The 15,175-nt window shown below is 33.5% G+C and overlaps 1 protein-coding gene across 2 annotated transcripts in view; it reads left to right on the top strand.

The window, feature by feature from the left end:
* ADAMTS3 (ADAM metallopeptidase with thrombospondin type 1 motif 3) overlaps positions 1-15,175 on the top strand; it is a 255,078-nt gene that overhangs the window by 227,964 nt on the left and 11,939 nt on the right. Inside the window, exons 14-20 of one of the 2 annotated variants that reach the window (XM_088791374.1) lie at positions 151-284; positions 1,807-1,930; positions 3,660-3,716; positions 3,959-4,042; positions 5,720-5,800; positions 7,547-7,710; positions 12,613-12,778. In XM_088791374.1, the coding sequence (XP_088647500.1) occupies positions 151-284; positions 1,807-1,930; positions 3,660-3,716; positions 3,959-4,042; positions 5,720-5,800; positions 7,547-7,710; positions 12,613-12,778 (810 nt within the window). The remainder of the gene's footprint in view (positions 1-150; positions 285-1,806; positions 1,931-3,659; positions 3,717-3,958; positions 4,043-5,719; positions 5,801-7,546; positions 7,711-12,612; positions 12,779-15,175) is intronic. The other variant, XM_074324473.2, reaches the window with a different exon arrangement.

Raw genomic sequence — 15,175 nt, 5'->3', positions numbered from 1 at the left:
AAACATACTTTGCCCCTCCTCTTTACTTTATTATACCATATTTTGCTTTTAGGAAATCTTTGTATTTTGTATTTTAAAAATAAAATAAGCTATACTGTTCAAATATATCATTTTATGTAAATAGTTGATTTAGCCCTCCATCTTACACAGCCAAGAAAAGATGCCATCTTTACTGTCAATCCAAAGAAACTGGCGATGTTGCTTATATGAAACAGCTGGTGCATGATGGAACACGCTGTTCTTACAAAGATCCGTACAGCATATGTGTGCGAGGCGAGTGTGTGGTGAGTTAAAACTGCTTCTCCCAAAAGCTCCCTACAGTATTACGCAATTCTACTTCTATCGTTCAGCTGCATATTTTCAAAAATTTTTAGCTGTTTCTTATCTGTGAAGTCACATTATCATGAGAAGGTATGAATAGTTCAGTAGCTGAACTAAATCTGGGAAAAACTGCACTTAATAAAATAAACTTTGCTCACTGGCAGAATCAGGATTTGAATAGTTTTCCTAATTTCCAGCCAAAATGCTTTTCCTACATTACTCTGATGTCTGTAGGTTGTGAATACAACTTGGGAGCAATGCCTTTGCTTTGAGTATTTTACTAGTACCCATTTGCTATTAAAATACAAAGTCTTTTTTTTTTTAATTCAATGTTAGCTGTGTTTTATCTTTTGCTTAAGAGATAATAGAAACTTCTTTCTCCTTTTCTCACCTTCCAATTGATTCTAAGTTTAAACACTGAATTTCATATGTGAACAAAAGTAGTGAACATGCAAAAACTGCCCCATTTAATCTTTTTTAATGCAGTTTATTTTTTCATATTCACATACCATGTTAAATTAATATGAAATTACCCTTATTAACTTTGGAACACATTGCTCCTGTTTGATTCCTTTTCACTTGAGAACAAAAGTGTTCTATTAATGAATAATATTTCCCTGAAAGTAGAATCTGTGTTTTGTTCATCTTTCACCTCCCACAGAATCTAGTGCAATCAATGGATGTGTTGTTATTTTCTCTGCCCACTCGCACCCCAAATTTATCATGTGTCATTGTAGCAAGTGTCATTACATTATACTGATTTACATAAAGGACCTACCCCAGCTCAGGAAACCTTTAGTAGTTCCCTGCTAAGTTAATGTGAAAATGCAAACTCTTCCTGATACTCCGGGCCTTTCACAGCCTGTGTTTTGCAAATCTTTAACTCTTCTTCCCCTGTCATACCACACTGACTTTCCAGTCATTTAAGTATTGTTCTCTGAACCCACTTTCCATGAATGTACAACTTCCATGGCTTTGTTTGAATCACTCTGTATTTATGAAATGCATTTCCACACTCCCTATTCCTTCAGGGCCCTAAGATAGTCTATACCACTTTGGTGAAGATGTGTCTTACATCCCTAACCAAGTTGTAAAGCTTGTCCTAATATACAGGTCACTATTTTATTATTCATCTTTATAAACATAAGAGCGACAAGGGAAAAGCACCATCTTACTTTTTGTCTGCTCAGCATCACCTAGAACATCTGTGCTTGATAAATGTTTGATGATGATGACTATCCATGATGGTTATTAGTCTGGGGGAAGTTTATCATAGGGTACGATTTAACCTATAGTACAAGTCATTTGATTACACAGTAGTTCTTTAAAAGATTGAGGTATCATAAACCAGAGCTAGACCGCAAGTTTGGTGCAAACTGCCAGACTTGGGGCTACTGATTAAAACAAATGAATCGTCATTCCCTAGGAAGCTGACCTTGTCTTGGCACATTAAAATTAGCCACATTTAACATCTTCTCTCCCCAGAAAGTGGGCTGCGATAAAGAAATCGGTTCCAACAAGGTTGAGGATAAGTGTGGTGTGTGTGGAGGAGATAATTCCCATTGTCGGACTGTGAAGGGGACATTTACCAGAACTCCCAGGAAGCTTGGTAAGATGGAGTCTCTCTTGAATTTAGTATCCTCTCTGATTTGTATTCTTTGTGACTTCCTCTTTTAGGAATGCAGCATTTTCCCTATAAACATAGCAAAAAGTTAGCTGCTGATTATTTTAATTTAGATTATCTTTTAAGGAACTATTAAAAACCTTTAAATTCATAGTCTATAGCATTCATGACAAAAAAAGTATCTACTAAACTTTGATATGGAACAAATAAAATCAATATCAATTACAGTAGCTATCTGAAATGTTTTGTGTATTTTGTGTTTTTAATAAAATGCATTAGACCCAATTAGTAGGATTGAGGCTTATTTTGAATTTTCTATTGCGTATAAATTGTTGATCAGAAGTTTAAAAAATCAGAAAACTTTATGTACAACTTAAGATATTACGTTCATTTTGCTTCTTTTATTTTAAAAGTGAACATGTTTATCCTGTTTATAAATCTGTAAATCTAGGGTCCATATTTTACATAATTTTTAAAGTTTTTTTTTATTAAACAAAATTGCGGTACAACCTTAAAAACACCCAAGGAATAATTGCTTATGTGTGTGAACTTTTGTGCTTGCTAGACAGTCAATGACCTGGTCTTAGGTGTATGGTAATGATTCAACAGATGTACAAAAACACGAACATTATGCAAAAAATTAGTAGTTTCATAGTTATTCATTGGAAATTTCATAAAATATTTGGATACAAACATTTATTGCTAAATAATTGTTTGAGTTTGTAACAAATGTTATCCATCTATTCAATAAGCATTTATTGCACAAATGTTTCTGGGAATTCAGCATTTAAAGAAAAATTTGATGTGATGCTTCCTTTGAGAAACTTCTCTCATATCATCCAAAGCACTGTCGGTGTACAGTAGTCCATTATAGAATGACTGAAAACAAAATAAAACAAACAAAAGTAAAGAGATTTGATTTACTTCGAGGACAATGCCATGGTAGTAATTTTCCCTTTCAGAGGAACGGAAAGTGAAAAAATTTGGTCTTCAACCAAATGCAATAATTCTCTTAGTTCTTTTTATTATCATTATACCTCAGCTACGCAACTCAAGCCAATTCCACACATACCCGCCTTGCTCTTTGATATAGTTAGGGAAGCAGAGCTAGGTGATGCCATTCTAGTGTATTTTTCTTAGTCATTCCCTATGCTAGTTACTGAGTATTGCTATTCCTACGTGATATTTACTATGTTTTGTACATTGAAAACTGTTGAAAGGCAATTATTAACATTTCTGGCTGATTATATTATTTTAATAAAGCAAACAGATTTAGAATTATATATATATATATATATATATATATATATATATATATATATATATATGTATATATATATAAATAAATAATGGTTTTGGTGGAGTAAACTGTACTTCTTTCCATCTTGTGAAATGATTTAGAGTGCTTTATTGCAGTTGTGTATTACTATTTTAGGTGTAAAATAATTCATTTTATTTCCAGAGTGAATTAATGTAAAGAAACAATTCTTGACATAATCATTTTTTTCTATATTATGTGTAATATGAGGTAGTGATACTTTTTTTCAGATACTTCAAAATTTATACTAAACCTGTGAATCAAGGTCAGAAGAACAGAAGAAAGCTTTCGTCAATCATACAGTTTCAAACTACTCGAAGATAATCTAACATCCATTTCTTTGCACTAATGCTGTTATCATAGTCATCCAATAGACTAATTAACCTTTTCCAACAGGGAAACATTTAAGCAAGAGGTGCCATAAAGAATTGAAGTTGCTGGAAAATGAAATCTGCAAGTATTCAACTTCAAATCACCTATATCATTTCTCATTCACGCTTAGTCTTACTTTCATTGACTATTAACAGTTTATTGGCATTTGCTAACTATTATAAATGCATTTTGACTTCAACATATAAAATTACAAAACATATTTTATATCTTACCTAATAATATATATAGCTTATTGTATAGTCAATGAAACAGCAAGACTGATAAACATGAAACCTCTACTAATTAAAGACATTCTATTTAAGGGAAGACAAGAGGCGCCTTCACTTTACCCAAAGGAGCTCGTAATATTTCTCTTGCTGAAACAAGGGAAGCTAAAAACGTACTGGGTAAGTTGTAGCAAACTGCAGAAAGATGGGCATCCATAAATGGCATTAAGCTGTTTTGCTGTCCTTAGCATCTTAAGCATGTTACTCCTAGCCATTGCACACTCAGGCAAACATGGTACCTTTCATGTACTGGACTTGACCCAGGCTCAGATGCTGAAAACCTTGACCCCAAATTGACTGTTCCATTTAGTTAAGCCACTAATGAATATTGTGAAAAAGTTGGGTAAATCTACACATAGGTAGATATTAATTGTCCATATACAAATGACAAACATGTTTTTGTTTCTGATTCCATCAGCAACTTTGTGTTTATAACTGAATTTCTATCAATACTGATCATATAGTTTATGAATTGGCTATTTCTTCATATAAGATGTCATCTTCCTATATTTGTACTTTTTGTGGGTTTTTTTTTTTTAACTTATTATGGAAAATTTCAAAGATATATGAAAAGAGAGTGAAAAGTATAAGGAATATTATGTGGTTATCACCTAACTTCATCAACTATCAACTCATAGCAGTCTTTTCATCTATTTTGATGGAAATGAGATATAACACTTGATTTGTCTATTTGCCCTGACTATTGTTGATTCATAGTTGGGATCTTAATTCTAAATGATCTTAAGATAATCTTTAGGACATTTGATAATACTAAGGTTTGTTGTATATGACATTGACTGTAATAGGGTTAGCATATGATTTTAAAACCCAAGGCAACCCATTAATTATATAGATTGTATTATTTTTGCATTGGAAGATTGAGGTTAGGGTACATGTAAAGGCAGTGTACAACATAGCTTGCAGATCTTTTCCAACCAAATCGTTCAGTAAAATCTACAACATATACAGAGAGTGCCAAAGAAATGTATACACTTTTTAAAACAGGAAAAATTGTATTAAAATTGTAATAATATATACCGATAAAAGATGAATACAAGTCACTTTTGACTTCTGCAACTACAAGAGGTTCTCAAAGTGGTTACCTTCAGCGTCCAGACACTTCTGATGATGGTGAACCTACTGCTTGAGCAACATTGACCAAAGTGTCCATTTTTATACATTTTTTTGGCATCCCCAATATTTTAAAACATTCTCATTATAAACTTGTTGAAAGCTTTATGATTAGTTACTGACCACAAGAAAAATGAAAGCTGCTCACTAATTTTTTTAAAATTTCTTCAGAATAAAGCAGGCTTCTAAATATAAAGATATTTCATTAATTAAAAGATTAGCTATCTATACTCACCATTTACACTCTTAAAATTATGTATAGACAAATAAAATATCTCAAGAAGTTTACCAACCCTGTAGTCCAAAACCTGGCCCCACTTCAAAAAGGTGGTTTAGAAAACTGAAATCACATAAAAGTACAGTATTTGCCTGAATTACTATTGACATAATTCATAGGTCAACACAAGGTGAATGGCTGATAGGTTGGAAACAAGATTAACTCTTTTCTTCCTCTTTAATTAAAAAAAAATAGTTTTCTTCTAATCTCATGCGAGATGTCACACAAGCTACCAATGCTTTGAAGTTCATTTCTGTTCTAAAACTGCTTCTTTCGGTTTATGGATGCCCTCTTCTGCATGCAGGAGCAGTAAGAATGTAATGCCTGACTAACCACGGTTGTTGCTTTTTTCTCCTTTGCTTCCTCCAATATTTACCACACATGCAAAGGTTACCTTAAGATGTTTGATATACCCCCTGGTGCTAGACATGTGTTAATCCAAGAAGACGAGGCTTCTCCTCATATTCTTGGTAAGTGTGCCTGTCTTCTGGCTCTGCTTTAACATAGACTTAAACATGGAAATGTCAAGAAATCATATCTATCTAGCCATCTATCTATCTATCTATCTATGTATCTACCTATAGATATATGTATAGATGTATATATAGATATGCAAGATTCAAATTATATATAAATGCATTATTGTGAGATTTTTGTTGGTCATTTCTCCCAACTATTCTTTGTTTAAAACAAGAAATATTGAAAAATGGAGCATTAATTCTTATTGAAATTATTATGGATTAGTTATTATTAAGTAAAGAAAAAATCATGTGGCAAATTTGTACTTGTTATGCGTTTTTGTTCTGCATAAGGGAATAAGAAAAATAAATGTTAAAATGCACTAAATTAAGGAATAATATCAGAAAAATTTGCCATATTTATGTTGACAAATTAGTTCTGATATTTCAGTTGATGCTATATTGTATGCCTCTCCTTACTTTTATTGCATTTTAAGTTCTTGACTGAAAAGCTACCACATATCAATTTTATTAGTCTAATGAAAATTTTCCTAATATCTGTTATGTGTCTAGTTATTGACACATGCAGATCCATTTGCATGGCTGTTTATAATTTCCAAAAGATCCTTTTTTTTCCTTTATGAGAGGATCATGTAGAAATGTCACTTTAAAGGGGTTCATATCCGAAGGGTATATACAGGTGTAAACATAACTATCACATATTCCTTGACCTATTAAAGCACTAAGAAGATTTCTGAAACTAAAACATCATCTGTCAAACCCATGAAAATTTGTAGAAAGTTGATTTCCTAAATGTGTGACTTTAAAAAATGAATTGTTTTATGGTATTATATAGAATTTTTTTAGTATTTAAATTATATTCACTACTAGATTCTATAACAGTCTAGCAGTCAGCCAGTTGTTTTGTTTTTTTTCTGGTAATTAAAATTACTTATTTTTCATCCTAGAATTCAGATTATTATGTTAGGAAACTAGACTAGTTTAAAAACTCAAGAAGAATAAATGTATTTAACTGAAATCCCTCATTTTCAGTAATGGTATTAATAAGAAATTTTATTTTATAACATATTTATATGCTGATAAACACCTCCAAACTTTAAAATCCCATTTGTTATTTTTTATCCATTAAAGAAAGCATTTTATTTTCTAATATATAGTAAATCTATAATACATTAAGACTTCTATCACCAGTAAACAGCTTTTTTCTAGCATGTAAGTAGGGAATGCGACCTTGGAATTTTACAATTTAAGATCTAATTATTGGTCTAATAATTAGTTCATCTATATTGGGTGCCTATAAATATTTAACATGAAAGAGATACACAGTAAAGAAGCCATTACATTATATGCTGAACTAGCATACATGATTTGTACTGATTGTTATAGAAGCATCCATTGTTTTCTAAATATTCCCAGGTTTCTGAGGACATGTATAGGATGAGTGAGTTAGAAACTGTTATCCTCTTTGACAATGTTTTCAAATGGGAACATTTCCTAATTTTTATCTTCTATGCAACCATCTTGCTATTGTTTTTGACTGGTTAGAAATGCTGCTTGAGGATTTTGAATGCCTAATAAAGGAAATGGGACTCATATCAGAATTAGCACTCATTTTGATTGGTTTGTTGCTAATAAACAGTCATCGATTTATAGAAAGGGATAGACTTACTATGGAACATCAAAGCTGTAATGTGATAAAATAAAATGTCTGCCGGTTACTCATTTTGCTTCCTTTAGCTATTAAGAACCAGGCTACAGGCCACTATATTTTGAATGGCAAAGGGGAAGAAGCCAAGTCGCGGACCTTCATAGATCTTGGTGTGGAATGGGATTATAACATTGAAGATGACATTGAAACTCTTCACACAGATGGACCTTTACACGATCCTGTTATTGTTTTGGTATGTGGCATTACAGGCTAATTATGTAGTTGGTTTAGTTTATAACTTTGTAATTTATCTGAAAAATACTTTGACCTTGAACACCATTTACTTTCTTGTTTTTTTTATAATTCCATTTATCTGCCCCTCTCCACTATTTGTGCAACTTTGTCACATATTTTATTATATATACATCATAAACCCAATAGCAGTACTATGATTTTTTGACTTTAGTAATCTTTTTTTGACTTTTGTATTTAGTTATTTGTTAAGACAAGAAAAAAAATTGAGTTTTATACTTATCCCCATATTTACCATTTCTGATGCTCTTTATTTTTTTCTATAAATCTGATTTTCCATCTAATATCATTTACCTTCAATATAAAGAACTTCCCTTAGCATTTCTTGTAGTGTGGGTATGTGTGCTAGCAATGAATTCTGTCAACTTTCAATTATCTGAAAATATCTTTTTTTCAGCCCGTTCTTAAAGCGTATGTTTACTAGATACAAACTTTTTGGTTACTAGTTTTTATGTTTATTTTTTTTTCTTTTAGCTCTTTAAAGATGTTTTTTACATTGTCGTAGGGAGTTCAAGGAATTTCAGGGCTGATCAAGGAAATACAGAGGGTACCAAAAAATATGTACACATTTTAAGAAAGGAAAAAACTATAGTAATTGTAATAATATATACCGACAACAAAAGATGAATACAAGTCACGTTTGACTTCTGCAGTTACAAGAGGTGCTCAAAATGGTTACCATCAGTGCCCAGACACTTCCGATTACCAGCGAACTACTGCTTGAGCATAGATAACATTTCTTAAAATGTGTATGCAGTTTTTTTTTGGCACCCCTGGTAGATGTGACCATGAGGTGGCAATAGCATGCACAAGCTTTGTTGGTGACCTCTTAGCAGGTTTGCATGTAGAACCACAATCCAGAAAGAGAAAAAGAAAAGGAAACTCCTGGAGAGAAGAGACTGGAGAGGGAGTTTGTGTGCTAGGTGATGTAACTCAGCCACACAGCGGGGAGTCTCTGGGTCATAGAGCTTTAAAGGACAGCAACAGCAGTGTGGGTTCCTTAGAACCACAGTCTTATTTACAGTTAGCAGATGTTGGGTGCAGTGTCACTGGGGCATCCAAAGCAAGCAGCCTCTACGTGGCTAATAACATGCTTGTTTGCGGTACATTTAAAACAACTGGATATATAAAATTTTGCTTTTGATGCTAGCAGGCTTTTGAGCTAAAGGGACTCAGCCTGCGGTGAAGAAATAAACAACCTCGGGGCCAGTATACAGAATCCATCTTTGATCATTTATATAATCTGTCTTCTAGAGCTATCATTTCTGTTGAGAAGTCAACCTCATTTATATTGTTGCTCTGTATTTAAAGAGTCCATTTTCTCTGACTGCTTTTAAAGATTTTTTTCATTATCATTTTGTTTTGTTTGTTTAGCAGTTTGACTGTGATATGCTTAGTTTATGATGTTCTTTGTATGTATCCAACTTGGAGCTCACCAAGCATCTTGGTACTGTAAGTTGAAGTTTTCCACCAAATTTGGGTTAAATTTCCATTATGTGTTCAAGTTTGTTTGTTTTTTCTCCCATCTCTCACTTCTCTACTCCTAGCACTCATTTACATGTATGTTAAACCAGTTGCAATTGTTCCATACGTCTCTTAGGCTTTGTTCATGCTTTTATAAACTTTTTTTCTCTCTTCTTCAGACTGGATAATTTTTTTGAGCTGTGTACAAATTCACTGACTGTATCTTATGTGGCCTCCAATATGTGGTTGAGTACATCCAGTAATTTTTTTCTGTCAAATGGTATACTTTTCTAGAATTGCCATTTTTGAAAATTATTTCTATTTCTCTGCTGAGATTTCCATATATTTTCACTCATTATGTCTAACTTTTCCTTTAAGTCCTGTGTCTTCATGTTTCCTTAAATCCTGCTTCTTTGGGCTGCTTTTTTTTTTTTGAGTCACATTTTCCTGCTTCTTACAATCATTTTTATTGTGCACTGGACATTATAGATGGTAAGTTGTGTGGCATTTGGTTTATATTGCTTTCCTATAGGCTGTTGGGTTTTGTTCTGCCTGGCAGTTAAGTTATTGTCAATACCTTCTGATCCTGGAGGCCAGGTTTATTCTTCACTAGGGCTGATCTATTTCAGTTTGTCCTGTTCTTATGATATGGCTCTTTTGGTGCTTTAACTGAACACCTGAGGTATTAATGAGGCCTCTGGACTCTGGTTGGATGAAAACTCCTGTGTGTCTCAGCCCTGTCTGACCTTGAGTATCTCTGTCCTGTTCCCAGACTCGGAACAAACACTCATTGGTAGATGGCATGGTATCTTGGCTTGGGCATGCAAATACCAGCCTTCAGCCTAGGACCCATGCAGCCTTCTGGGCCACCCCTCTACATAGCCCCTCTTCTTTAGTATCCTGCTCTGTGAATTCCAAACTCTGGTCTCCATCTCCTCAGCTCAGTGAGACTGCTGTCTTGGCTGAGGCTTCTGCTCCCTGTGCCAGGGTCCAGAACGGCACAGAACCTGGCCTTGTCAGGAAGCCCGGATCTGGCATTTCTCCTCTCTCAGGAATCATTGTCCTTTGCTGCATTATTCTCTGCCAAAGAAAGTTCCCTCATATAATTCTATCCAGTTTTATTGCTTTTAATATCAGGAAGGCTCCTCTGTTATTCCCTCATGGATGAAAGCAGAAGACATCTACTTGATTTGAAAAATATTGTTGGAATCTGTATGCAAATATTTATTAGACTCTATAAAAAATATTGTACTAATCTAAAATCAAATTTTCCCACTCAATTCCAAGGCTTCTTTTTTCCTTTGAAAATTACTTCTTTTTGGTAAAGTGTCTGTTCAAATCTTTTGCCTATTGTTAAAGTAGGTTGTTTTTTTGGTAGTGTTGTTGAGTTTTAAGAGTTCTTTATATATGCTTGATGCTTGATGTAAGTCCTATGTGAAATATGTGATTTGCCAAATATTTTCTTCTGGTCTTTAGTTTCTTTTCCTTCTTTTAGTCTTTCACAGAGCAAAATATTTTCACTTTACTGAAGTCCAATTTGTCATTTTTTTCTTTTATGGATCAAGATTTGGGTGTTACATAAGATTTTTTTGGCTAACCTGGGGTCAAAGTATTTTCTTTTTTCTTTTTTCCTTTTTTTTTTTTTTTTGCAAAGGTTATAGTTTTACATTTTACATTTAGGTTTATGAACCATTTTTAGTTAATTTTTATATAAATTTTGTATGATATATTAGGCTCACATTTTTGCATACAGATGTATATATTATCTACTACTACATAACAAATTACCCCAAATTTAGTGGCTAAACAGTAAGCAACATTTATTATCTCATAGTTTCTGTGGGTCAGATATTTGGGGGCAGCTGAGCTGGCTAATTCTGGCTCAGGGTATCTCATGAGGTTTCTGTCAGCTCTGGCAATCTGCTTACCAGCTCAGTCACGTGGTTATTGGAAGGCCTCAGAAGATTACTCCCAAGCTTTTTCTTGTGCTGGCTCGTGGGCCTGGGATCTTCACTGTGTCAGCCTCTCCATAGGTTGCTTAAGTTTCCTCATCATATGGCAGCTGGTTTCCACTAGACCAAGTGATTCAAGTGACAAAGAAAGTGAAAGAGAGCAACCAAGACAGGAGTCTGTCTTTTTTAACCTAATCTTGAAAGTGGCATCCCATCACTTCTGCTGTTGTGTGTTTGCTAGAAGCACATCACCAAGTCCAGCCCACACTGAAGGAAAGAGGAATTAACCTCCACTTATGGAGGGGGAAGTATCCAAGGATTGTTGACACATTTTTTAAAGCCATCACAATTTCCAGTTGTTCTAGCATTATTTGTTGAGAAACACTGTCCTTTCTCCATTGAATTGCCTTTTCGTTAAACTATCTTTTCATCTATATCAAAAATTAATTGTCTAAATGTACGTGGGTTTACTTCTGGACTGTCTTCTGTTCCATAGGTTAGATAATATTATTGCAAAAATGCATATTGATCAAAATCTTGTTGAGTTTGAATGATTGGAGATCAGAAGCTCTATTTCACTCATATAATTATACTGAAAGGCCATTTACCAGTCCATTATGAGAACTGTAGAAAAGTATTTGTACCCTTTAGCCCCCTAAGGAAAAATCAGAAATCACCACAAAGGTGGAGACAGATTCTAATCAATACAAATATTTATTGTAAGTACATGGTTAAATAATACATAGTACTTTTAGGCTTAGACACTATACTGGCATTTAAAATTACGTTTTCAAAGAATATTTATGGACTTGGGAAATGTATGTAACACAGTAAGTGAAATAAGCAAGTCCAGAAATGTATGTGTGTCCGCGCATGTGCACATGCATAAACACACACACACACACACACACACACACACACACAAAATATGAAAATACCTTGTGATTATACCCCAAAATAATAGACATGACTTCAGTTTTCTCTGGGTTAGTAGAATTATGGATGATTTTCCATTTTTCTTGTATTTTTCCACAATGTATGTATTTTCTGGAGGGACCTTTATTTATCATCATATGAAAACAGTTGTTTTGAAGAATAATTTTTAAAAGCGCTAAGGAGATATATAACAATGAAACTTTTAGTGAATCTTATTGTAAGGTTACTATTCTTTATAATACAAATTCTTACTCCTTACTGTATGTATTTTTATACTTTCAATGGTCAAAGTTTTATATATTTGCATTTTTTTTTTCTTAAACAGGACACATTTGTATTTTCAGTTGATAGAAACAAAAACAGTATATTTTTAGAAACTACTTGAAAGTCTTCCAGTTTCACTAGGAAAAGTATCCTGATTTTTTTAATTTTTCAAATTTAAAATTTTAAACTCTAAGGTGATTTACATATCTATTTCATGTGTATGTTAGATTATACCTCAGGAGAATGATACGCGCTCTAGCCTGACATATAAGTACATCATCCATGAAGACTCTGCACCTACAATCAACAACAACAATGTCATCCAGGAAGAATTAGACACTTTTGAATGGGCTTTGAAGAGCTGGTCTCAGTGTTCCCGACCCTGTGGTGGAGGTAACAGCTGAGCATATTTATTACATTACCATGTAATTCATATTAAGCTCATCTTCTTGCTTCTGTCTTAATGATTGTCTTAACTTATGCCACAATCTGAGAATACCAGACATAACAACTAAAGCATAAATACAAAGCATTTCTACTGAAATCTCAGAATCTACCAAGGATAGAAACCCATCCATAACAGGGGACCTTCTTAAAATCCGCTTGCCCGTCCCCCCTGGGTTCTTTCTGTCTTATATTCAGGCAGTGGTACTTTTAATCACTTTACTCTTCCCAGACTCCCAAATTCAGTGTCCTCTGGTGCTTGCCTTTCTTCTTTACTTTTACTTTCCATGCCTATGCATTTATTTTCTATCAGTGTTAATAAAAGAAACATGTACCAGATATTGTTTTAAATGCTTTATATATTAATGCATGAATACTCACAATCCTCTATGAGGTCATTACTATTTTCATCTCCATTGTATTGATGGGGAAACTGAAGCACAGGGAAGATAAGTGATTTGCTCAGACCATAAGCTACAAACCCACGAGGTCTAGCTTCTGAGTACATGCTCTTACTACATTATGCTGCCTCTCTGCCCTCCAGAGAGCAAATCCATTAAGCTGTTCTCAGGTTTTTCCATTTCTCTGTCATCCATTCCTCTCATTTTGAACAACAAATGCTCCAGGACCAAGTTGGCCAAGACAGAATTCTCCCCAACAGGCAAGAGAAGGCGAGGGCTCTCACAATAGTGATACCAAATAATTGAAAACAGAAAATCATTCCTAGTAGAGAATGCCTGGGTGAACCATTTAGTTTATAATTATGAATTCGAGGATGTATTTATTTTTTGTAGGAAACATAAAATGTTTCTAGTTAATTATGTAAAATGCTACTTTATCCATTACAAGATGCTTATTAATTTGAATACTTCCTTCTGCTGCAATCCTCAACATGGACTTGGTCACAAGATTTGTCAGATACACCTTTTTAATACCTACTACATCTATTCCTTCCTCGCCAGGCCTCCTTCACAATTTTGGAAGGGAAGACTATTGCAAAAGACTTTAGTCAACTAACTCTGGTTTTCTTCGCTTTATTTCCAGGGTAATCTTGAATGAATGGATGAGTGAATGAATGAATGAATAGAACTACATTATTTCCCTGATTCAAATCCTTTAGTCTCCTAATGTGTTGCCCTGAAGACACAACATAATTTATATTGTAGTCTTGCCAAACGTGAATAACATGAATCTAATCATTAGGAGGCTACTGAATAAATTCAAATTATGGGACATTTTACAAAACAATTAGTCTGTACATCTCAAAAATATTAAAGATAAAAAGAGATTCAGAAATGATTCCTGATTAATTCCATGACAACTAAATATAATGCATGATCCTTGATTGGAAAAACATTGCTATGAAGACTATTATAGGGACAATTGACAAATTTTAATATGGTCTATATATTAGAAACAGTATTTCTCTGAATTAAATATCCTAATTTTAAGAATTATAGTGTGGTTATATAAGAGAATATGCTTGTTATGAATGATACGCTGAAGTATTTAGAAGTGAAGGATCAAGATGTCAGCAACTTAAATGGTTCAGCAAAGTTTTACATAAATATTATATATTAATTATATATTATACCATTATAATTAATATATTACATATATATCAAATATGGTGACATGGTAAACAAGGTTAATCTATTTGCAAAGCATACAAATGTTTATTTTGTTTCCCTTACAACTTTTTTTAGGTTTGAAATTTTTCAACATAAAAATTATTATTTACAAATGTGAATGTTGGTGGTTGGAGAGACCGTCAATAACTCCCTGTGATCTCCAGGATAAAGTCCAAACACTTGTCTGGCACTCAAGCCTTTTAAGATGAGATCCTTTCCTATTTCCCATGCCCTTCACACATGAAACTTGAGTCATTCAAAGAGACCTGTATTTCTCTATGTTGTTTCCTTTGCTTGGAGAATTATTCTGTTTCATTCCCTTTACACAGTACTATTTGAACTTCACGATTCTGCTCAAGGAAGTGCTGATCTTGTAAGCATTCCCTGATCCTCCTCCTTCCCCTCTGTGTTCCTTTGATGCCCCCTACAGTAAAGTATTTATATAGCTCTACAATAGCCTAAATCACTGGGTATTGTCACAGTCGTTTTTCAAATCTGTCCCCCACACTAGACTGTGTATATTCAAAATTTAGTTTATTAGCAAGTGTGCAGTTGTTATTTTATAAATTTGCAATATTTATTAAATGTAGGCTCTGAAAAGTTAAGAATTTTTGTTTATTTAATTCACTTCTGTACTTTCAGCACCTAGAACAGTGCCTGGCTTGTTCTATGCACTCAGTAAATATTTGTTGAATGAATGAATGAATGAATGATT

Source organism: Rhinolophus sinicus, chromosome 1, assembly GCF_057876585.1.
Source record: "Rhinolophus sinicus isolate RSI-liver-muscle chromosome 1, RSI-T2T, whole genome shotgun sequence".
Taxonomy (NCBI): Eukaryota; Metazoa; Chordata; class Mammalia; order Chiroptera; family Rhinolophidae; genus Rhinolophus; species Rhinolophus sinicus.
The sequence above is the reverse complement of the archived record's forward strand: the minus strand, read 5'-3'. Positions and strand labels throughout refer to the sequence as shown.